The following is a 25,152-nucleotide window of genomic DNA, read 5'->3' as shown; positions in this document are numbered from 1 at the left end:
CCACAAAGGAATACGATATAAATTATTGTTGTTAACCAGGTCCGAGATCGCCCCTCCCCCTCTTTTATGCATCTTAATAAATGTATGTTTTCCTGGACACACTTTTTGACAATTGAATATCATGGTTCGAGTCCCATAAGTCCCGTGAATAAAAACTAAACCTTAATCAAAAGTTAAGTAATCCTCCCAAAGTTTTCGAGTTGAGTTGATTTTAAGTTTAACGACCCGTTCAGCAACAATACTAATTAACGCGGAATCCAAACCGCAGGAGCTCCCTCCGGGAATCGAACCCTGGTCTCCCACGTTAAAGGCGCATACGCTAACCGCTTAGCCACGGAGGAGCTCCAAAGTTTTCCAGTTTCATATTGATACTAATACTAATTCATACTATTACTGGGGTCTACTAATTCATAATGCAATAGATCATCAAGAAAGAGATCAAAGACCTTGTTTTAGTAATTTTATACCCATAAAACAAGCCATCATAACCTCCAAGCCAAAAATCCCAGTTCAGTGACGTCAAACGAACACATTAGCTCGAACCAACATTCGCACCAGTAGGGGACGCGGTGACTCAGTGGTAGAGCGTTCACCTCTGCTGTATGGGGTCCCTGGTTAAAACCCTCGCAAAAGTAGTTTTGTGGTGGGCAACATTTTGCTCGGGATACTCCAATTTTCTCCCACACTTTCATTCCACCAATTCATTCATTTCTCATCGTCACCGTCTCCTTTAGCCTAACCGGCATAACCGTGGGACGTAAAACTAAAGATTTCATTTGCACCAGTGTTAGTTCAATTATATACCATCTCATCAAAGAGATAACAATCTCCAAATTTTATGCCATAAAAGGGAACGAAAATAAAAAGCATTCATAAACCTGTACTAATTCATAACGTAATAAATCATCAAGAATATGTTTTTAATAATTTTACATCCATAAAAGAACCATCATAACCTCTAATCCAAAAATCCCAATTCAATGAAGTCATACAAAAGCATTAGCCGAACCAAGATACCTCTGACTCATTCGCACCAGCGTGCATGGCCCCTGAGTAAGCATAACCAAAATTTCAATAGGTGACGCAATCTCGGGCCAAAGCATCCCTAATTCATTCGCATTAACGCTATGGTCCATGGGGCACCAAATTGGATAATCAAGAGTGCGATAGGGTGACGCAATCACTACTGATACTATATAAGAGCAAATTAGCGTTTTCTGATTTGAAATTCCAAGAACTGAACTGAACACCTTTCGAAAATCCAGGGGCAACTGCCCCAGTTGCGGGCGTTCTTGTTCATGAAATGCAATAGAAGTCTCATATGTCAAATTTCAACTCCAGCATATCTTGTGTTTTTAAAAGCTGGAGGACACGGTGGCTCAGTTGTAGAGCGCTTACCTCTGGTGTGCGGGTCCCTGGTTCGATTCCCGGCCAAGTAAGTTTGTGGTAGACAACATCGGTCCATGGGTTTTTTTCGGGTACTCTCGTTTCCTCCCACTTTCTCATTCCACCCATTCTTCTATCATCATTCACTTGCTTTAATCATTGTCTGCGTTAGCCTAAAGAACATAATCGAGGGACGTTAAACTTAAATATTTCATTTCAATTTTCTTTTTAAAAGTTAAAACACAAAGATTATCAGAAATAGTACTAGAGTATATGTTTCGTGAATCTAAAGGTGGAGAGAGAATTTTGACAACCAGCTCAGAGAACCTGAAAAATTTTAACAACTGATTCAGGCGAAACGGCTGAATACCACTGATGATACTATATTTTATATGTACTGTATGATAAAATGTGTGTCCACCTAATTATATTATTCTCAATCTTCTGATAAACGATTATTGCTATATTTTCTTCCCTCTTCTTACAGTATTCGAATATTTTCTTCTTTTCCTCTCCTTCAGATTTCAGGGTGCAGTTTAAGGGCCAATACGGTATTTTCTTTCTAAAATAAATTGAGAGAGAACATCAGAAACATTATACTTGATCCCTTGTTATTCATCTTGACCATCTGCAGTTCAAGAGTTCGGTTGAAAATGAGGAGACGTGGTTTGCACATATTATGAGTCTTAATTTACTCAAAGCAGTGTTTACTACCTTAACTGTTTGTTTTTTTATGTAAGAAAGTAAGACCATGAAACATGCATTTATGAATTCAAAAACGAATATGGCCGTTTCTGAGGCCATATACAGTATAATATTTTCTCTAAGTCGAAGGAAACAAAATTCAGGTAAGCTCTGCCCGCTCGTTCAGTGCCTACCGTGCACCATTTGTGCAGAGGTCCCGGGTTAGATTCCAGGAGAGCCTTCAAATTTCAACACATTGCGGCGGTTCAGATTCAATTTAAAACTGTAGGCCCAAGTCTCATATAGCCTTGGTGCTGGAAAAGGACGTTAAGCCCCAACAACCAGGAATTGAGGTTGGTCAATTTCTTTCGAAATTATAAGAACATTACTGGAGATACCTTGCGCACTCTCACGTCATTGTGAAGCCATGTTTAAACGTAGATTACACCCCGTAAAAATGTAGATTAACTAAAAAAACTAATTATAGTAAAGGAATTATCCAAATTACTTTACCTACGGATATTGCTGGAAACAGTTACAGTTTTTTTTTTTTTTTTTTTTAACTTTCCTAACAATGCAGGGTTCCTAAAAGTAGGTATTCGTCCCTGGATTGATCAACTACAGCATTTTAGTTTATGGGTTTATTTGCTTCGGCTGTTCCAAGCTTAAGGTATAAATAACAATACATTAAGAACAAATAAAAGAAACTAAGTCTACCTGCTGAATAACAACAAGAAATGATATAAAATGCAATGAGCTGATCAGTACGGTACCGTATACCTACTTTTGGGCCACCCTGTATAATAAATGAATAACAACGTATTGTATTTCTTAATGAAAAAAATACTTGAAAACTATTATACGTTTCAAAAATGCACATGAGCATAACAGAACTTCCTCACTTGTGGTTGAATGTTAACATTGCAGGAGACTCGAATTATGGAACATTAATGATTCAACTTTCAGGTGTAGATCAAGGTCTCAAAACTTTATACTCCACACAAATTAATAAAGAACACAGGGAACGTTACACAAATTTAATACAAAACAAAATGAAAATTTTAAATAAAACAAAGATAAAAATTAAATAATATTTATTGGAATGTAAAAGTAGTACAAAAGGTTTGAAACAAAACAAGCATGACGAAACTGCATCTTCTCTTTGATCTATTTTGACTAGATTATTTTTTTCATTGTAATATAGGAACTTAGTAAAATAATTTTTAGTTCAGAATAAATTACACTACACTAACAATTCAAGATCACTTCACACTTTCAGTCATTATAAATTTCACATATACATTGCATACATACATACACACAGTTTTTTTTTTTAATCACACTTTAATCCACCTCTTCCACAGTTGGTCCTTGATGAAATTGTTGGCCACCAGCTTGTTGTCCACAGCTACCACTCTGTTGACCTCCCTGGTGAAGCTTCATCATTAGAGGACTACATACTCTTTGCAATTCTTTCAACCGATCTTCGTACTCGTCCTTCTCGGCCAATGTGTTGTTATCCAGCCATCGAAGAACTTCGTCGCATTTCGAACGAAGTGTGTTCTTGTCCGCATCACTGAGTTTCGTTCCAGCTTCATCTGCTGCTTGTTTCACGCTAAAAACGTAGCTTTCCAATTGATTCCTAGCGGCTACCCTCTCTCTTTGCTTCTCGTCTTCCTCCCGGTATTTCTCTGCCTCTGATAACATTCGGTCAATCTCTTCTTTCGACAAACGACCTTTGTCATTCTTAATCACAATGTTCTTCTCCTTCCCTGTGCTCGTATCCTTCGCTGACACATTCAGAATTCCATTCGCATCTATGTCGAATGTTACATCAATCTTTGGAACGCCTCGAGGAGCTGGTGGAATGCCTGTCAGATCAAACTTTCCTAGAAGGTTGTTATCTCGGGTCATCGCACGTTCTCCCTCATACACTTGGATAGTAACAGCTGGCTGGTTGTCCGAATACGTGGTGAATGTTTGAGTCTGCTTGCATGGAATTCTGCTGTTTCTCTCGATGATCTTCGTCATCACTCCTCCAGCCGTTTCTATGCCGAGAGACAGGGGGGCTACATCCACCAGTAACACATCTTGAATCTGACTGCTTTGGTCTCCACTCAAGATGGCTGCTTGAACGGCTGCACCATACGCCACTGCTTCATCAGGATTGATGGACATGTTTAATGACTTCCCACAGAAGTAGTTCTGCAACATATTTTGGATTTTTGGAATGCGAGTAGAGCCTCCTACAAGAACCACGTCGTGGATCGAAGATTTGTCCATTTTAGCATCATTAAGAGCCTTCTCCACTGGTTCCAAAGTAGAACGGAACAGGTCCATACACAGTTCTTCGAATCTTGCTCTGGAGATCTTCGTGTAGAAGTCGATTCCTTCATATAAGGCGTCGATTTCAATACTGGCTTCCGTGCTGCTTGACAAAGTACGCTTGGCTCTTTCACATGCTGTGCGAAGTCTTCGGAGAGCTCTGGGGTTACTTCGAATGTCCTTCTTGAATTTTCTTTTAAATTCTTCCACGAAGTGATTCACCATTCGGTTATCGAAGTCCTCGCCTCCAAGATGAGTATCACCTGCTGTAGCTCTCACTTCAAACAGAGAACCTTCGTCGATTGTCAGAATGGAAACATCGAATGTTCCTCCTCCCAAGTCGAAGATCAACACATTCCTCTCCCCTTTCAGGTTCTTGTCCAGACCATAGGCCAGGGCGGCTGCTGTGGGTTCATTGATGATTCGAAGAACGTTGAGTCCTGCAATTGTTCCGGCGTCTTTAGTAGCCTGTCGCTGGGAGTCGTTGAAGTAGGCAGGGACAGTGATGACTGCGTCTGTGACTCTTCCACCCAGATACGCCTCTGCTGTTTCTTTCATCTTTGTAAGGACCATGGAGCTGATTTCTTCGGGGTTGAACCTCTTCATCTCTCCTTTGAACTCTACCTGGATCTTTGGCTTTCCACAGTCACTGACAACAGTGAATGGCCAGTGTTTGATGTCCTGTTGGATCTTTGGATCGTCATAGCGTCGCCCAATTAATCTCTTGGCATCAAATACAGTGTTCTTTGGGTTCATGGCCACCTGAAAGAATCAAATGAAAAATAATAGGTAAATATTCACGTTTTGAAGCTATCAAAAGTTTATTAATATTAATTATAGAAATTGAAAAATCAAAGTATTCGTTTCTCAACATGGATATGTTAGTTGTTTACCACGTTTCAAAAATTTAAAGTAATTAAAACAGGATATGGTTTTGTTCCAATGGGAAAGAATTTTTGGATAGTACCATTTACTCACAAAATTCCACTTAAACTTATAGTACAGTCCTTCGACTCAATTAACTATTTCATTCAATGTCAACATGTCTCATGTCACCATGGTTCGAAATCGTAATAATGCCTTCAGAAAACAATGTAAGAGGGGCGAATCCAGGACGGGCTTGTGAGAAGGGGGGGCGATGGCTTGTAATACTGCTAGTTAGAGCTCCACAGTCGAATGAGTTTTATTTATATATAAAATAAGAAAATTACTTCTTCTGGAGGAAGGGCGATCACTTCCCCTGGATCCGCCCCTGCAATATAATAGATATTGTATTTTATAATTTTTTAACAATGGAAGATAAAGAATAATATTAAAATTGTTTTACGAAATATGGTGTCGTTTATTGTATTAGGTTAGTGCTGAATAATTTAGTCACTAAATCACGTATAACACGAACGTTCCGCCCCACGAATAGGCTGTTTTTAGACTAAATGAGGCAGATGATTAATGAAAGCGAATGATTATAAAAGAACCAGCGGAATGAAAATGTGGGAGGAAACGGGAGAACTCCGAGAAAACCCACAGAACCACAAACGGGAGAAACCTACAAACACATTCTGGGATTGAACCTGCGACCCCTCTCTACAGATGTGAACGCTATATCACTGTACCACCATGCCCGCTGCTTAAAGTAGAGCGAAGTACCTCTACCAGAAGTCGAACTACAGAGTATGCGCTCTGAAATCACGCACGTTTTACGCCTCAATACAAAGTGGCTGAGAGCATGTCAGGGTGACCGAGGGAACTACTCAACATACAATATCCAAACGCCAAATTGATAGCAAATTTCATTCTGGAAACAATTGATAGACTATATTATTATTATTATACAAATATCCCCATGCCGTAAACGTCGCCAGCACCTAGTGGCCCACTTGCCGGTATATGTCGATCGTCGCTATAGCGATGCGTCGAAGGACTGCCGCTAGTGTGCCACTGCCGGCAGGGTTTCGTCGAGTCAAAAGAGTCGGAGTATTGAAGTTACCAAAGCGTAGCAGCAATGATTTCATTTTGGAGAATCGCGAAGGAACCAACACGAACTATCGCATCATGTGCATGCGGTTATTGTTATATTTTTCCTGACGAATTGTTCCTAAGGTGAGCTACAGGGGCCAAGAATAACCCCTGCCTCTACATCATGAAGTGAAAAATCTTGAGATAAGTGCTTATAATTGTATGAATTTAGATGACAACTGTAGCCAATCATTTGAAAGTGAATATGGAAGAACCATGAAATAAAGTAAATGGACACGCGTCATTTTCTTATAAAATTACATGGCAAACGGATTTTATCTAATCTCAAACAGTTATTGTCGAATATACACGGTTACAGGAGCACTCTGGTTAGCTAAATTAGAAATATCTCAACGATTTATGACTCTACAAGCGACGTTTTCTCCATCGCCTCCGTGGCCAAGTCGGAAGAACACGCGCCTAGTATTCCAAAGGTTGGTGATTCGTGCCTACCCTGGGGCCAGGCCCGTAGCCAGTCCAAAAATGTAGGGAGACGGTAGAAGTTAGGGGGACCCGGCCCAACCATATTATAGTTCAACGCCATATTATAGTTCATTTGCAAGCCTACCGTGAAAATTTTAGGGGGGAGCCAGCACCCCCTAGCCCCCCGTGGATATGGGCCTGCCTGGGGCACGTATTTTTTATTTTTTAAGTGTTTTTTAGACTCTCCTTAATGTAACAAATTACGCATATAGGCGATTTAACTTATTTTGCGGGAGTTATTTTGTTGTTCATTGGCGTTTCGTCGCGTCTCTGACGCTGGTGGGCCGCTAGTGGTATTATTTTCAAAACGGAAGTGGAGCCACCGCGGATCGTCGCTGCGGGGCCGCCAATTTTTTGGCGAGATATCTCTAGTTGCCTATCAGTGGTCCTCCGACGCCTACGGCATGGGGATTTCACTTCAGCACTGTTATAATGCTAGTCTAATGAATGAGTTGGGTTTTTTTTTAAAGTCTAACGCCTCATGATTATGCACCGAGGCTAAGGGAGACTGTGATAAAATGGATGATAATCGTGGGATAACGAAAATGGAAGAAAACTAGAAAATCCCAAGAAAACTCACGCACACGATATTTGTGCACTAGAATGCTCACTTAAGGGAGCTTGAACTAGAGATCCCACGCACCAGAGGTGAACCTTTATGACAGAGCCACCGCGGCTCGGGCGGGTAAGTAAAGTTCAAGCAAAAGGACAAATATATTATTAGCGTTTATCGAAAAACATATCCAAAAATGAGGCACATAAATCGATAGAACTCATTAAGCTGAACAAAATTGTATGGGTTAAGTGTGTATCCTCATGGACAGTTTCGAGAAAATCCAGAAAGATATTTTTGTAAACCTAAAAATTGATTGATGTTGCACTAAAACCATGCCCCTTAATATGGAACTGATACTGATACTGCCTTCTGGCGAAATGGTAAACGTGCGCGGTCCCAGGTTCAATTCCAGGTGGGGATGCCTCTAATGTAAAAATCATTTAATGATTCGTGCTCCACCTTAACCAGTTCTCGTATTTTGTAGCCGTGGCGCTAAAAAGGGCGTAAATCTCCAATCAGCAAATCAAATCTACGAACAATCTTGGTTAACTTTTTCTGTGTAGTGTTTGGAATAAAAGGATCGTCTTGTGTACGGCAGAAACTAGAATTGAAATTAAATTTTTCAGTCTTGCGTCCTGCGATGAACAATGCAAACAAGACGATGACGATGAGAACGAATGAAATGGTGGAATGAAGGTAGTGGGAGAAAACGAGAGAACCTCGAGAAACCCCTCCACACACTGTGTTTGTCCTCTACAAAGTCCACTTGGTACGAACTGGGTTCGAACTAAAGACCACCGCACCAGAGTTAAATGTTCTACCGCGACACGATCAAATTAGACTCTTGCGCATAAGCACTATCTTCTACAGATAATCAAATTTTCCCCTATACGATCAGGTTAATATTTGCCTCCTATCTCAACACACGATTAATGAAGAAAAAGAATGTTCAAGTGTAAGTGATTAATGCTGCGCAATAATAATGACAACGTTTTAAAGATTATTCATTTTTAGAAAAGGTTAACTAGCACTATGAGTTTATGTTCGGTCGCTTAACCTTAAAACAATTTACGTTCAGGAGCTGAACCCTTATGAGAACTCCCTCCTGTATAATCAATAAATAAATTAGTCCTATACAAGGGCGCCCAACAGGGGGGGGCAAGGTGGGGCGCTCGCCCCCTTAGAGAAAATTGTACTTCGGAATATCGAAAATCCGATATAATTTTTAAAATAGTTACATCAAAATTTGAAACTATATTTGAAATGTCGCTTATACTTGCCCCTTTGGGAACCACATGAGCGCCCTTGATCCTATTATCATTATTATTATTATTATTATTATTATTATTATTATTATTATTATTATTATTATTATTAAGAGACAGCATATTTTCCAATGTTTTGAATATCCTTTTGAAGTTAATTTTGTGAGAACCTGCAATGAATCTTACTTTCTACTCCACATAAATTGGTCATTTTAAAATACGTTTTGCAAAATATAACAAATAAAAATAATCCCAAAGATCTAATGAAACGAAATTACTTGTCTGAACCACTTCTTGAAGATTGTTTCATAAAAATATAACAGCTAGAAGCTATAATGATATATTTTTCTCTTCTCAAGGACTGTTTATATCTTTCTCCTAGTTATTGAAGTTACATTCTAATCAATTGCCATCTATGATTTTATGTTTAAAACGACGTTCTTCATCATTTCCGATCGTTGATATTTATTTGAAAATTTCTTTTTATAGTAAACGGATGTGATGTCACATTTTATTTCTTTGTAAATACATTTTAATGCAAATGAAATGTTAACAATTTAGTTTAATATTTAGCGATAAGGTCCTAGCAAGTTAAAGGAAACGGAATTTCGACACATTCTTTCAATACGAACGACCATTGAAGTAGTTAATTTTAAAATAATAATAATAATAATAATAATAATAATAATAATAATAATAATAATAATAATAAACAGAATATTAAGCAGTTGCAAAGTAGCATTTTGTTGAAATCCTAAAACACCATCTGCACTAAGGATCTGCATTGTTTATGCTTATCTCGTACTACAATTTTGCTACACATAAGCGTACCACGGCAGACAGATCGAAATTTTCTGCTTTTCTCTTCACAATGGTAGTAAAACTTCTTTTCGGCTAGTTAGTTTAAGTGTTCAAAGTTAAAATGGAATCTTTCAGTTTTACGTCCCACGTTTATTACCTGTAGGCTAAAGGAAACCGTTGATTATGAAAATGAAATGAAATCTGTAAGTTTTACGTCCCACGGTTATGCCGGTTAGGCTAAAGGAGACGGTGATGATGATTGATGAGTGAAATGGTGGAATGAAGAAAGTGGGAGGAAACGGGAGAACCTCGAGAAAACCCACGAGCACGGTGTTTGTCCACCACAAAGTCCACACGGCGCGAGCTGGGATCGAACCAGGAACCCCAAGCACCGGAGGTGAACGCTCTACCACTGAGCCGCCGTGCCCCCCCAAAGCGTTAATTTATGTGAATGATAATGTAAGGAATTAATGGAATGATAATGTGGAAGGAAATGGGAGGACGCGAAGAAAACCCTCTACCGTGCGCGCATACACGACTGAGATCGAACCAGGGAGTCTTCGCACCAGAGTTGAGCAATCTGCCACTGAGGCTCCCTTGCCCCTAAGTGCTTCGACCCTTCGTAATAGGAAGCTTGATATTTTATCCTTGAACTAGCAAAGTTAGAAATATTTTATCACCGGTTGAATACCATTATTAGGTGTTATTGCTTATATGAGTGAGTACTCTTCTGAACAACCAGCATCATTTTCTGAACAAATATATCAATATGTGAAATGTTAATTTTTGTGAATGAAAAGTAACTTTTACTTAGGCAATAATAAAGTAGTAAAACAGAAAGAAGACATCCTTTCTCTTCAGAAAACTTACATAGCTTGGACTTGAACTATGGCCCAAAGCAACAAAGATGATCGCTGAGCAACTATGATAACTAAGAAAGTAGTGTCTGATTTCACGATGGAATTTGAATTCTTTACACTTTCTCGTCTGTCCTATCATTATTTTCATATTTTATTCATGAGCTCCTCACATTTCTTTTAAATAAATTAGAAACAAATTAAAAATATAATAATTGACATTTCTAGTTGACTTCATAATTATTAGTACTACCAGTGGTAGAGGATATGAGCTTGAATACTTTAACGCCCTCTTTAATGAAATTCTCTGTGCGGCAATGTGTGCAATAATGCGTGGGTTAATTTTTGTTATAATTTAGGTTAAACTAAAAACACAAAATGTAAAAGAAACGCGTATAAAGTTTAATTTTCTTTAAGTTACACAAACGCAATATGTTATACGAAATGGAAAATTTCCCGTGATAGACAGTTTTCACTTGTACACTATTTCAGTGCTTCATGTGAAACATTGCTATGCAATAAAATTAGATCTAAATGCGGTGAAGTAACAACAAAACTAATGAAAAACACAATTCAATGGTTACTTTCAATATTACATTGTAAATTATTGAATAGTATTCAAATGGAAACTATTAGTTTGAGAAACACTGATTTAATTCATAATAGACAAGTAATAAAGTAGCTACTGTAGCTTACCTGATTCTTGGCGGCATCTCCGATGAGTCTCTCTGTATCCGTGAAGGCGACGTAGCTAGGAGTTGTCCTGTTGCCTTGGTCATTTGCGATAATTTCCACTTTGCCCTGTTGCCACACTCCCACACAGGAGTAGGTGGTTCCCAAGTCAATTCCAATTGCTGGCATTTTGGGTGCCATCTCTTTCTAATTTCACTGATAGTCACTAATTAAACAAGAATAAATACGAATATTCACTTTGTTATTGCACTCGTATAGTCTCTCTCAACAGTCTCTTAGAAGTCGAGTTTCCTCGCGTGTACTTCTGTTGCTTTCCTTCACTCGCGTTTCAATGTTAAATTCTGCCGCTGCTGCGCCCACGATTCGTATTTATACAAAACAGCTGATGCTCTCCCAGCTTTGAGAAATTACTCGAACGCACGAGTTACATTTTCTTTCCTTTTCTGCATCGACTGTTCGCGTTATTTCTAGAACGATGTACTCATTGGTTGGGCAAATCCAGAACTTTCCAGACCTGCTCCCTGATTGGTTGCAACTAGGAGGCGTGACACGGTATGTTGTTCGCACGCGGCAGATCGAAATTCAAGGTTGCCAGGCACTAAATAATTTACCCGAAGCTATCAACATTTATTAACTTCCAGTTCAAAAGAATGCCAAATTCTAATAATGATTATAATAATAGAGAAAAAGTAAATGATCTACAGTCACCCTTTATTGACCCGATGTTGAATACCTCTTGCTTGAAACACCTCACATCTATAATTTGAATAAATATCTATACTCTTATTCTTAATTACTGCGTGCATGCAGAAAACTTAGTGTATGTTTTTACGATTATTGTCCATAGTACATATTTCTAGGCTTCATTCACCGTACAGTGCCGGTGACAACCCAAGTTGAAATTTAAAATGTTCTCTCATATATCTTAGACTAGAAACGGGCGTTAAAAATCAGTAAAGCAAACAAACTGTTACTAGTAGTTCCTTTCTTGCTTGAGTTAGTTGCGTTTATTATTATTATTATTATTATTATTATTATTATTATTATTATTATTATTATTATTATTATTATTATTATTATTATTATTATTATTATTATTACTAAAACAGTACAGCTTGGAGTGTAGTACTGATAAAATAATATAAATGACTTTTTTGTCGCATTTGGAAATTTATCAATTATCTAAAGATCCGTTTTAGAAATGAAAACCCAACTGGTAGGCATATAGGGTAAATATTAAAACCTAAATTACATCTTGTAAATAGGGATGCGCACGAGACAAGATCTGTGGTTGTCTCGTCTTGAAAATGTGCTGTAAAAGTGATGTCTCGACTCGAAAAATGTATATTTCTCTATTGGAAGAGCCGTGTCTCGACTAGAATTTTGTCAGGAAAATCCTGTCTCGACTCGCCTCGTGCGCATCCCTATTTGTAAAAAAATAGAGAGATGAGAGAGAAATGAAATGAAATCTTTCAGTTCAACGTCCCATGATTATGTCCCTGAAGCTAAGAGAGATGATGATTAAGGCATGTGAATGATAATGGAAGAATTGGTGGAATGAAAGAGTGGGAGGAAACGGGAGTACTCCGAGAAAACCCACGGACATGATGCTGTCCACCACAAACTTACTTGGTCGGAGATCAAACCAGGGAGCTCACGCACCAGAGGTAAGCTCTCTACCACTAAGCCACCATGCCCCCTAAGAGAGAGAGAGAGAGAGAGAGAGAAAGAAAGAAAGAAAGAAAAAGGATTAAAAGTCGATTGTCCATTTTTAAGTTCTACATTCTCTTTACAAACAAGATTGCGGCCTTAAGAGTCAAAAAGTCCAGCTTTCTGGACCTTTTGTGAAAAATGCTAAACTATATAAGAAATATCCAGGAAATATAATCTGAAAATACAAAAGAATAATAGATCTTCTTACTTCATATTTTTAATGTTAGAATGTTATACATTTTCTTATAAATTATTAACATAACCATGTAAGTAATAACTAAAAATTCTACAAAAATTAGGTATATTCAAAAATTCATATATGGTCTTCTTGGGAACTGGGCTCAGTCAAAGTGAGCTTTAAAAAGAAAAAAAAGTTCCACATTCTCAATTTAGACTAGTACTACTTCGTTCAATGTAAACCCGCCACAGATTGAACTTATGACCGCGCCGAAAGCAGGGCATTAGTCAAGACTTTCTCGGAAATCCAATGTCTGAAAGTTGATGAGTAAATTATGCCTAGGGTTATCCACGAGACAAGATAGAAATTTTGTGGCGAGACGGAGATGAGACAAAACTCTTCCAATAGAAAGAGATATCTCTTTCACACATAAAAGACCATTTTGCAATCTGAGTTCACGCGGGTTCACGGTCCTTATGGCAATTCTTGTCTTGATTTCGAGAACAAGCAGAGTCGGATTTAGGTTTGGTGGGGTCCTAAGCTATTGGGACCCTTTAAGTATCACGATGAATATAGACATCGTATAAACAGAAATGAAGAAACTACTGATTTTTTACGAAGCAGGCTGCAGAAGGGGCCTCATTACTTACATCATAATGAGTGAAATTGATATGTTAATATGTTAAAAAGTAATAGTGCTTAAATGTAATTATTTAAAAAAGTATTAAAAAGTAATCAAAAAAATATTAGTACGTTTTTCTTTTCCTTTTTTTATAATAACTTGTTCTAAGGGACAACGTTAATAAAAGCTAATAAAACATTTTAATTGCAAAAAAAGTCATAAGTTAAGCACTTAATTTAAAATTAAAAACTAATAAATTTTGTAATATAATGGGGATTCAGGCTGGCAGAAGGGAGAGTGGAAACGGAGGCAACAAAAACATTAAAAAAAAAACATCATTTTTAGCCATGTGCAAAAAAAACTAACCTTGGACTTCGGGTGAGAGGTTACCATATACTCATGTGAGTTTCAATTGCTACCACGTATAAAAGCTTTAAAAAGATCTAAGCTTTCTAGTTTTAGTTTCCTAGCGTAAATAGTTTTTGTAAGAAATAACTCAATGGATTAGGAATTGTATTTCTGGAGATTCAACATCCATGGCTTTTTAAGCATGTTACGTATGAGGGATGACTTTCGGTGGAGGAAGAACTGTCTGAGACCTTTATTTTAGATCCATCTCAGAATTCGAGTGGCAAATGAAGAAAACGCAACAAAGATCTTACTCAGGAAGATTGGCCTGAAAAGGCTTTTACGTCCGAGTGTCCTCATCCGGAATTGAACCCGGGACTGCTCACACTAAAGACGAGAGTGTTAGCGATTACACTACGTAAAAAGATACACAAGTCACTACACAATGTACTCCAATATTAAATATATTTAAATCGTGTTATATTACACCCTTCGTAGAGCTGTCGTGATGCTAAAGGATTCTTAAAGCTTCTAGATGAAATTAGAAAACAAATCAGGACATCGATATTGTAGCTACATAAATTTATAAATCGATATGAATATTCCGCTTAAACAATTTGGCGCGTAAGCTTTATCACACAACGACCTCAAAATGCATTATTTCTTTATAAAAGCTTTCAATCTCTTTCTTTTCTTTTCTTTTCTTTCTTTTTTTAAATATTTATTTCACGTTTACATTTCATAACTTCAGAGCAGCGGTAGCGTACATGGTAAGGCGCCTACCAACTGGGCGGTTCGGGTTAGACCCTAAGTAAGAATTGAAATGTTTTCGGCTCCCATGCGGCTTTGAAGTTCTAGGGGGATGACTGAGAGTCCCTGGGGAAATAAAGAGGTCGGAGCGTGGTCGTCCTGACTCCATGAATGTTACAGTTCAGAAAGAGTGGAGTCTTTGCTTGCACACTTGCCGTTGGATCATCATGGGATGATCCGAAAAGGGAGAGGGCAACCTTTACTTATTTTTACTTTACTTCATAACTTCACTAAAAAAATACCACTAGATTCCCAGGCTTTAATCCCTAGTGGGTTATAGTATGGTTCTAGGTACCTCCACAACTGAATGGCAATGCTATAATCTCAATTTTGGCTCAATTGTAGGAGCTTCAAGATATCCATGCCCAAGACTAGAATTCTATACGATCTAGGGGAAAGGTGAGTCTTTAGTTTATGCACATAAAATGCTTGATTGAGAGAAAAATCCTATCAATCGCTTCATCTACTACATTTGTGAACCGTTAAGCATCAAGTAAAATGCATCACTTGACTAATCAAAATGCATCAATAAACATTTGAGTAATCCACGTGTCGATTGACTTTATTTTATTTTATTTTATTATTTTTTTTTCATCTGTAGGCTAGAATAACGGACGTTAACAAAAGTGAATGATTACGAGAGGAATTGATGGAATGTGAGTGTGGGAAGATACGGACAAGTCAAAGGAAACACAGGTCCGGATATTGTCCATTACAAACTCGGATGGCTCGAGATTGAACCAGGAAGGACATCTTGCAAGCAGAGATGAGTTCTTAACTACCGAGCCACGAAGATCCTTTCTATTTTTCTTTTACGTAGATTCAACAGAAATGCACGAATATAAACAGAACTAACATGTAAGTAAATACACCAAATAAAAGAATGCCTATACAATGTCCAAAATCAGTTTTGTTCATCGAAAAACATCGAATTTTGTTTTGAGTAATTTTCTAAGACTGTCATATCTTGTTCTCCAGTAGTGTTGTCCATGAGATAAGGCAAGACGAGAAATAACGTTTTCTCGTCTCGATTGTCGTCTACGTCGTCTACAAAATTTGTGACCTGATTTTTCGCTTATTTTAATCTCAAAGTTATGAGAATTCTTCCGCGTCCCGAGAGGTCCACAAAGAGTGGAATATAACAGCATTTAAACCATATCTTTTGTTGAAGTACACTGTGTAATGATCTGCGTTTCTTTAAACGTTAATAAATGCTCCTCATTACGTTCATACAATCACTTTATGAATTTGTACATTTTATATTATGGATCATGTAACATTAAAAGAGTGTTTGAGATCAAAGACTTGGGTGAATTAGTGTTGCCCACGAGATTCGAGAAATTTCTCGTCATTGTCTCGGTTCTGATCTCGAAAAAAAAAACGAGACAAGAATTGTAATTTTTTCTCGTCTCGTCCCAAAGTTTAAAAAATTAATTGTCGTCTCGTTTTCGAGACGAGACAATAAATTTCTCGTCTAGTGGGAAACTTATTTTCCAGTGTAGCTAAATGGTTAGTGCGAGTGTCTTCGATGCGTGTGGTCACGGAATCTATTCGAATGCAAGCACATAATTTCTGAAGTTAATTCAGCATCATGAAGCAATTGGGAAGCAACTTGAACTCAGATGTAGCGAACTGCAAGGACTAACTGAAATGATAGCCAATATGGTTCTACACAATCGACCAATTAAACACCAACTTCAAACCTTAACTCGTCGTGGATTGTAATGCTAGGGAGTTTAGGAGTCATATGTTGTATGTCTTAAAATGTTCACCTAAATTATAAATTTCTACGAATTATTCGGTCATCTAAGCGAGCAATATGTTTTATGTGAATCTTATCTGTTAGTGGGACTTCGAAGAATGCGATGTTAATACGTCCGTCCGTTACTCTGCACTACTTTTGAACGAAAGCAACTTCTTGAATTCTATTGTTTGCAATAGATAAGCAGAGTGATTATCTCGGCCGAATCCGCTAACATCTTCATGGGTAACAGTGACTTTGACGGTTACCATATACCATTTCCTAGTATTGAAACAATAGTAGAAGTTACACACCATGCCGTTAGGTGGCAGCAATTATATCTTCCAGCGGTTGACATCTACCGGACGAAATCGGAACTTCACGTAATCCTCTTTATTGTCTGTAACAGAATTTATTATTATATAGTATGTTTCATATTCAAAACATGATTTCATACAAGTCGTTACTCAAGTCAATTGTAATTATAACCAATGGAGGTCTATGGCTGTCCAAGTGCATTTTAAGTTGGGTAATGTGAGGTCAGTTTATTGGCTAATACCGCCGTTAAATTTGGCTTTTTATACCGAAGTGCAGTACCTGTTAATTTAAGTTCCTCCTCAGTTGCCTCGTCATACACAAATATGTATCTTTACTATAGGGGATAAAACCATCAAGCGTACGCTCATCCTAATTATTCAGCTATTCAAAACCATTTAGCTAGAGAGCGATAGGCTAAGTGGCGGATTCAGTGGTCCCAATCGCCCTCCCCTCCCAAAAAGAGGAAACTTTCTTATTTTACATATAAATAAAACCCATCCCCGAGTTTGGAGCGCTTAAAAGTAACTCTAATGAGCAATATTACAACCCCTCTCCAGAAGTTCGTCCTGCATCCGCCCCTGGATAGGCCGTTCTACACTTAAATCATTAGTACTCTACAAAAATAATGATAATAACAATAGTGGGAATCGGAGTAGAGGAGGGGGCGCGGTGGTTCAGTGGTAGAGAGTTCACCTCCGGTGCTTGGGGTCCATGTTTCGATCCCAGCTGGCGCCGTGTGGACTTTGTGGTGGACAAACACCGTGCTCGTGGATTTTCTCGGGGTTCTTCCGTTTCCTCCCACTTTCTTCATTCCACCATTTCACTCCTTTTTCATTATCACCGTCTCCTTTAGCCTAACCGGCATAATCGTGGGACGTTAAACTTAAAGATTTCATTTAATTTTTTCGGAGTGGAGGAAAGTCAACAATGGCACTTCGCCTGGCGTAACTGAGGAAAAAGTAAAAACAAAAACAAAAAAAAAACTATCATACCGAGAAGGCACCGGATTCAAAAATAGATCATTCAGATCGCAATACAAGAAAACTAATAGGCAATTTATCACATAATTAGGCCTACGTTATTTTTTTCAAGTTATTGATCTCATGAATAACTAGGACTAAATCGAGACTAAATTTTAGAATTCGTGTACTGGCAACGCTGATTAAAAATAACGCGAATGTCCCAGGTCGTTGTATTCAAGCATCTCTTTACTTTTCCAGACTTTTCGACGGTGGTTAACAGTACGGAAATCCATAGCATATGCAACATATGTATAATAATAATAATAATAATAATAATAATAATAATAATAATAATAATAATAATAATAATAATAATAATAATAATAATAATAATAATAATAAATATTTATATTGTTTTATGCTGAATATGAATAAACGTATTAGAATCATAAGAACGTTGAGGGTTGATAAGTAAATTAGAAAATTTCATAAAACTAAAATGAAGGTTATGGCTGGCCAAATAGAACAAGTTTAATTGCCTGACAAGTATATAATCAGTCAGTACACATCTTCCTAATGTCATTACGGAATTCTCCCAATTGGTGGGCTATCATCAATGGCCCATGCATTAAAGGCTACGAAACTGATATTACCGAACTGTCAAGACGAACAAGACATTACACGAATGAATGCGTATTTTATATCACAAATATATACAGAGATAGATACAGTAGATACTGTAGATATCCTAGCAGCATATTTAAGAATGCTACGCAATTAGTTGCCTATTATTTCCGTTGGATTGTACGAATCCTATGCAGCGGCGCAAATCTGTCTTCAACATTGGCGGGACGGGTAAGACCATTTTTGTGTGTGAATACGCGACAAAACGTACTAGCGACAAAACGTACCACCGACAAAACGTACCACTTACCCTGAGGGCTGCTTGTGAAGGGTTTTCTAAAAACACTTTAAATAATGACAAGCGACAAAACGTACCACTTGACTGGAGGGCTAGTTGCGAAGAGTCTTCCAATCAGCCATCAAATAATGACAGGCGACAAAACGTACCACTTAATAGGACAGCATATAAGTATATATATATATATATATCGGCCAAAATAAGGTTAAAAGTTGAACAGATTGGTGGTGAGAAAAGTACCGATGCAAGACCAAGACTAAGACTAACGCTAAGACTAAGACCATGCCTGCAAGATTCTCGCCAGACCAAGACCAGCAAGAATTATGCATATGCAATATTTGAATATTTGCTGATTTCCATCACACTTTATCCAGGCTTTGGACCAGAGACGGATAGGCATTATTAGAGGGGCGCGGGCGCTTTCTCCCACAAGGGCCACAAGCATCTCAATGTCACAAATCAAGTTGCACAGTTTTCTTTCTACAGCAAGTCAATAGTATTAACAATTGACAATTAAAACCTGATATTCTTTCATCAGTATATTCTTCTGAATTGTTCAAAATATTATATGAAGTTCAAGGAGAACGTATACTATATTACAAAATTAGCAGATGTTTTAGTGTACTAGTTTTTAATGCTACTGTATCTATCACTTTTGCATTCGAAATATTTTTTAATAAATCTTTTTCAATAGACATCAACATAAATGTTTTCAAATGTTCCTGAGACATGGTTACTCGTTAGCCTATTTTTAATGTATTTCAGTTTATTTCAGTTTTGAAAAATTTCTTTCACATGTTACCTGAGTTATGGGCAAAGTCAATAAAAATTTGTATGCTGGAAACCTGGATAAGTATTACTGCAAAATTTACAATTCTGCAAAATTAAAAAACAGCACATTGGACAATTTTGCAACACGTTTTGCATTCACTTTCCTTGTAAACAAATGTATTTTCTCCTAATTCTGAATCACTTGCACCATCAGCACAGTCATTTTTTCTCGGTTGTGCTCGTCATCAAGACCGACTTTCAAGGATATCCACGTCCTTCAAAAGACCAAGAGAATACAATTATAGTATCCTTGGAAACTTCTTTACTGAAGTTTTTCAGAAAATATGTAAGTTTATCGAAAGGCACGTCTGGAAGTTCTATTACTTGGTTGGAGTGTCTAGGATCCAAATAATCTATAAAGTACATTGCTTCTTGAATCTTGAAGAAATACTCGAAACTACCATGTCCAATATTGTGTTGAATGCGTCGATGCAGTACCTGGTCATTGGATAGAAGCAGCTTCATCTTCATATTCACACAGTGATGTAATGCTAATTTTTTAGGTGGGTATACGCTCCATTCCTTGTTACACACACACACACACACACACACACACACACACACACACATATCTATATCTATATGTATATATATATATATATATATATATATATATATATATATATATATAGATAGATAGATAGATAGATAGATAGATAGATAGATAGATAGACATGGAGTGTCTTATAATTCTAATTACAGGGGTTGAAAGTAGACACGAAAACAATCAAAAAAATATTTATTACAGTTAAGTCGCAAGTGGCGTTCTTTCCGGGTTATGAGCGCGGGAAAGTGTAGAAAATTGAACTCTGAACATTAACAGCACAACAACTAGAAGAAACAGTATGGTGAATTTCAGACAAAACCATACTCCTATTTTCGAAAAATGTGACATTCAAAATATTCGGGAAATTACGGAAGATTTAATTAAACCATGTCCCATTCTATCCACAATCATCTATGAGATCTTAATTTGTGAAATTATGTATCTACTTTCCCCATTCTTTTGAACTTGGTATTTTCTGGTAAGACAAGTGTGTTTCCTCTTAAATTCACCATACTGTTTCTTCTGATACTATCAGTCTTTGCGCTGTTAATGCTCAGAGTTCAATTTTGTGTACTTTCCCGCTTTCATAACTCTGAAAGGAAGCAGTTTTAACTTCGTTGTAATAAACTTTTTCGCTTATTTCCGTGTTTACTGGTGGTTTCTACCCTTGAAGCATTTTTTTTTTTTTTTTTACCAAGTCATTTTAAATAAAATTTTCTTTTGTAGAAAGTAATTGAGAACACAGTTCTCAAATGAAGGAATCAAGCATTATACTTTATGCTCTATTTTGGAACATTATGCTTTATTATGCTCTTAAAGATATCAAACTTGCTTATGTGAGTAACTGTCAAAACTAGAAATAAGGTACCAACCATGAGTGAAATATTCTGTTATGCTTTTTTAAGCTTTATGGTTGCACTGCCAATCAGTGTCTCCTCAATTAATACTAAAGAAAAATCGGTCCTTATAGTTAACAGATAGTTATATCTTAGAAGTTATCACACTGACTCTGCGCGTATCGGTTGCATTAACAATCTGGATATGTGTATGAGGTAACAAGAAGAAAAACCTTGATAGAAATATGCATTTCGGAGAATAGAAACCGAACCACTCAACCTATTAACCAGAGGCGGAGAAAAAGATTACCTTCAGTATTAGAAATTAATTTAAGACCTTATTTGACTCTCTGCTTTAGGCCAATTTATTGCTGAAATAATCTCTGGTGCCAAGTTAGAATCAGGTAGTATCGGTATTCCCATCTAAAACTTTAGTTCAATAATTTATTTCGATTCAAGGTTTCCCGTCAGCAGCGACTCAAAAAGAAAAAAATAACAAACTACAATCTTACCAAGCGAAGTATCCCAAGTGGTAGAATTTTGGCTTCGCGTTCGGGAGGTCGTGGGTTCGATTCCTATTGCTGACCACCCTGACTAGTTTTCCTCAGTTCTACTAGGCAAATGCCGGGATAGTACCTACTAAACATGCTAGCCGACACCTTACCAAATTGTGTGCCGCAGTGGCTCAGTGGTAGAGCGTTCACCTCTGATACGTAAGATTCTTGGTTCGATTCCAGCCCGCATCAAGCGACCTTTGTTGTGAACAAACAACATGTGCGTGGATTTTCTAAGGATTCTCCCGTTTTCTTCCACTTTCTTCATTTCACCATTTTCATTCATTTCTCATCATCACCGTGTCATGTAGCCTAGTCGGCATAATCGTGGGACGTGAAACTTGATGAATTCATTTTTTTCCTTCCTAAATCCTTTCCATTGTTATTATTGTTGTTAGATATCCAGTATACAATGGCATCTGAGCGGTATGTGGTGATTGTTAAATGAACTAAAATACAATAAAACAAATACGCGCCCTGGAAAAAGGGGAAAGTAGCTAAAGATAACAAATGCTGTCCTCTTAAAAGTCTTTCCTAAAAGAATAAAAGTTGTAAACTAAAAAATGGGAGTTTTTCTAATTTATAAAATTAAATTTGAATATTCAAGTTAGTTATTTTTATTAAAACCGAGGAAGCAAATAAGAAAACCCGCAAGCCTACCTCCTCTAGGTAAATTACAACTTCCGTGATCAGACATTTTCTCAGATATTGAAAGGTGTTTCATGACTGCTTATTAAATTATTAAATCTTGAGCACACTGTCAGACAAAAGGATTTTAAAAGGACGCTGCCTGGAGTTACAAGTTATTATTAACTCCCTGTGTTATTCCCAAGGATGTTATAAAATAGAGGATCTGCCCATATGTATCTTCATCATATGAACTCAGTGAAGCCGAAAAACAATCGAGCACAGTATGAGCCGGCACGTCTGATTGGATTCTCTCGTTTCCGCCATGATTGTTGGCTCGAAATGTTGCGATCTTAGTGGCACGGAGTAGGCAGATTAGGTGTGGCGAAGCTGTGACGTAGGGCTTCACGATTTTGTTATATGGGCAGATCCTCTGTTTTATAACATCCTTGGTTATTCCAGCATTCACTTAATCCGTCAAAGAAAAGCTTGGAAAGAATAGTGAGGATGAATGGCTATCGATTGTTTAACAATAGAATTACCCGAACAGCTGTTTTAAGCGAAATTTAAACCCAGGGCCGTTCACACAGATGTAAATTCCAATAATAATAATAATAATAAGAAGAAGAAGAAGAAGAAGAAGTCAAAAAGATGTGAGAAAGCCTTTGCAGATCAGCTGTCCTAAGAGAAATGTTTCTTCATTCACACCAGACAAATATCGGAATGGCACCTAAATTACAGACCCCAAGTAGCCTCATTTCCAATGCCTTTAACGAAGGATGTTATCCCTCTGATATCTGCGTCATCAAGCCGGAGATGCCATAACAACCTTTATAATATGAAATAAACTTACGTCTTTGTCTGAAGTAGTAGCTGGCAAATTAACATGTTCTTTGGGTTTTTCTTTACTATTTCTTGATATCTTTGCTTTTACATTTCCGTCAACGGAATTTACACAGCTATTGTCTCTTTTCCTTTTTAGCCAATTTTCTAACACCTTCTTGGACATCTTAGAAATTGCGAATCAACTCTTAATTGGTCAACCCAAACTACTAAACAAATATTTTAGAAGTGACGGCTGTACTGAAATGATCAAAAATTGCTGTAACATGCTTATACACTACAAGTCTTTCCTGACTTTTCTTTCCTACCCTCATCTATTAACAAATTTTCTTCAAATATTTATCTGAAGAAAAACGAAACAACAAAGGAACATGTTTACTGTTACCCTCTCCCTTTTTTCCCAGTAGGTTCCGGAAAAACTACTACTAATACTAGCTGCAGAGTATTTATCGAAATCAATCGTCGCCTTCTTTGATGTCAATTGCGGGTACAAATGAGCAGTACTAATCCGACGTTCGCTGTTGTAGCTGATGGTATTGGGAACGATGGTGAATGTTTCAAATTAAACCGACGATAGGTCACGTGTTTTGTTACTTTTGTTGTTGTGGAAAATCCTTCCGCGATTACAAAGGAACTGGCTCGATCCCGTATTGCCTCACTCAAAGTGTATCCAGTTGGCAAACTTTGAATTTGGATCAAAGAGGGAGTGAAAAGTGTCATCGTTATGTCAAAACAGAACAAGTTCAATGTTACCACTTCAATATAGACCCTACACCTACTCCTCCCTCCTCAACACTTCGGGACCATACGAGTGAACCGAAAGTTACCAAAATCGTAACTTAGTCGTGATAATCGGTCCTGACTCAAAAATACGAATTGTAGGGGAGATAATATCTAAAATGTGTTAAAAGGTCTTTCTAAGAAAATATTCAAAAATTAAAAAAAAAAAAAGAGGTTGCTACCCGTCTTTCCAATCTGTCTTTTGCAGGTCAATTTACGGTCGAATCTGAGGATCCTGTAGTATTTGCTTACTTTCAACAAGTTTGGACTTTTTTTTTCGATTGGAAACTTAATTTGCCCTCAGGAGTCATCCAAAATGGCCAAGCCTAACATTTCTAACTCAAAAATACGAATTGGGGAGAAAATTATATTTAGAATTAAAACAAATTGGATGAATTGGTCCCGAAGTTTTGAATTAGTATATTCAAGGTCAATTTACGGCTGTAAGACAAGAAAAAAGTCCCCTTTTCAATGGTCTTTGAAAAAAAACTTTTTGGCGTGAAATTATTCCCCTCCCCCTTTGAATTCGAAATTATCACAAGGATACAGGGGCCCCGAGAAACATGTTATAGAAATCTTATACTCTGCCTAGCCATACATTATTATTTTTATTACTAATTTAGGCTATATTCAGTGGCGGATCTAGAAGGGAAAACATGGGGGTCTGCCATAACCCAGGCGATCATAGATATATCATGAGTTTACTATAAACTTACAAAAATATATGAATAATATGTTAAATTATTTTTGTCACTCAAAAAACTGGGGAGCCTAGGCCCCCCTGGCCCCAGGCTAGATCCGCCACTGGCTACATTATTCTATTGATTGTAGAAGGGACCTGGATTCATCACCTTGGAAATTCAGCTGCGAATATATGTAAGGTACTATTGATAAAGGAATTAACTTCTTGTGTTGAGTGTTTCGTCTCGTATATTGTAGTGAAATGTTTTAACATGTTTTTTCTTCAATGTCTTATGACTACACAAAATTGACTCAGATCCTTTCTTCAACCATCTATTCAATTACATTAAATTTAACGTTATCTATGTGTATAAAAAGTACAAATTATCTTACCTTAATGTTACAGCCAACATTTATGGAGGTTGAATAAAGTTCCTAAATTTTGAATGCTGCCTCTGCAGCTGGGTCCGTACGCGATCCAACAACTCATCAAAAGATACGATAGACATACGAAAGTAATTAAAGAATTTTGCTTCGTCTTCCCTTAATTGTGAAAACAGTATAGAAAAAGCTCCTTCAAGATACCGTTTCTCTAAAACAGGGTGAACCCATATGTGTCTCTGACGTTTTTTTTCTGCCTGTGTCTTAACAAGGCGAGTAGAAAACACACTTTGCGTCTGTCCATTACAACCACCACAACACGACAAGAGTTACAGAGTTTTGTTTCTTCAGTTGCACAGCAACCCTGCTCGCATATTTTTCATCCACGGCAA

At 37.3% G+C, this 25,152-nt stretch overlaps 1 protein-coding gene across 1 annotated transcript; it reads right to left on the bottom strand.

Moving 5' to 3' along the window:
• Positions 1-3,394: 3,394 nt before the first annotated feature.
• Positions 3,395-11,515, bottom strand: LOC145690511 (heat shock protein 70 A2-like). The gene is made up of 2 exons (XM_081765464.1): positions 11,070-11,515; positions 3,395-5,157 (listed from the first exon to the last, which is right to left on the bottom strand). Exons 1-2 carry the CDS (start codon positions 11,244-11,246, stop codon positions 3,415-3,417), a joined length of 1,920 nt encoding a protein of 639 aa, XP_081621590.1. The 5' UTR covers positions 11,247-11,515; the 3' UTR covers positions 3,395-3,414.
• Positions 11,516-25,152: the final 13,637 nt, after the last annotated feature.

Source organism: Thermobia domestica, chromosome 7 (genome assembly GCF_964235325.1).
Source record: "Thermobia domestica chromosome 7, izTheDome1.hap1.1, whole genome shotgun sequence".
In the NCBI taxonomy this organism is placed as follows: Eukaryota; Metazoa; Arthropoda; class Insecta; order Zygentoma; family Lepismatidae; genus Thermobia; species Thermobia domestica.
This window is presented reverse-complemented; position numbering and strand designations above follow the sequence as displayed.

Excerpts from the sequence above, each read along its gene's own strand:
- LOC145690511 (XM_081765464.1), bottom strand. The coding sequence starts at position 11,246 with ATGGCACCCAAAATGCCAGCAATTGGAATTGACTTGGGAACCACCTAC. Across the intron at positions 5,158-11,069 it reads GAGATGCCGCCAAGAATCAG|GTGGCCATGAACCCAAAGAA; the intron begins GTAAGCTACAGT and ends TGATTCTTTCAG.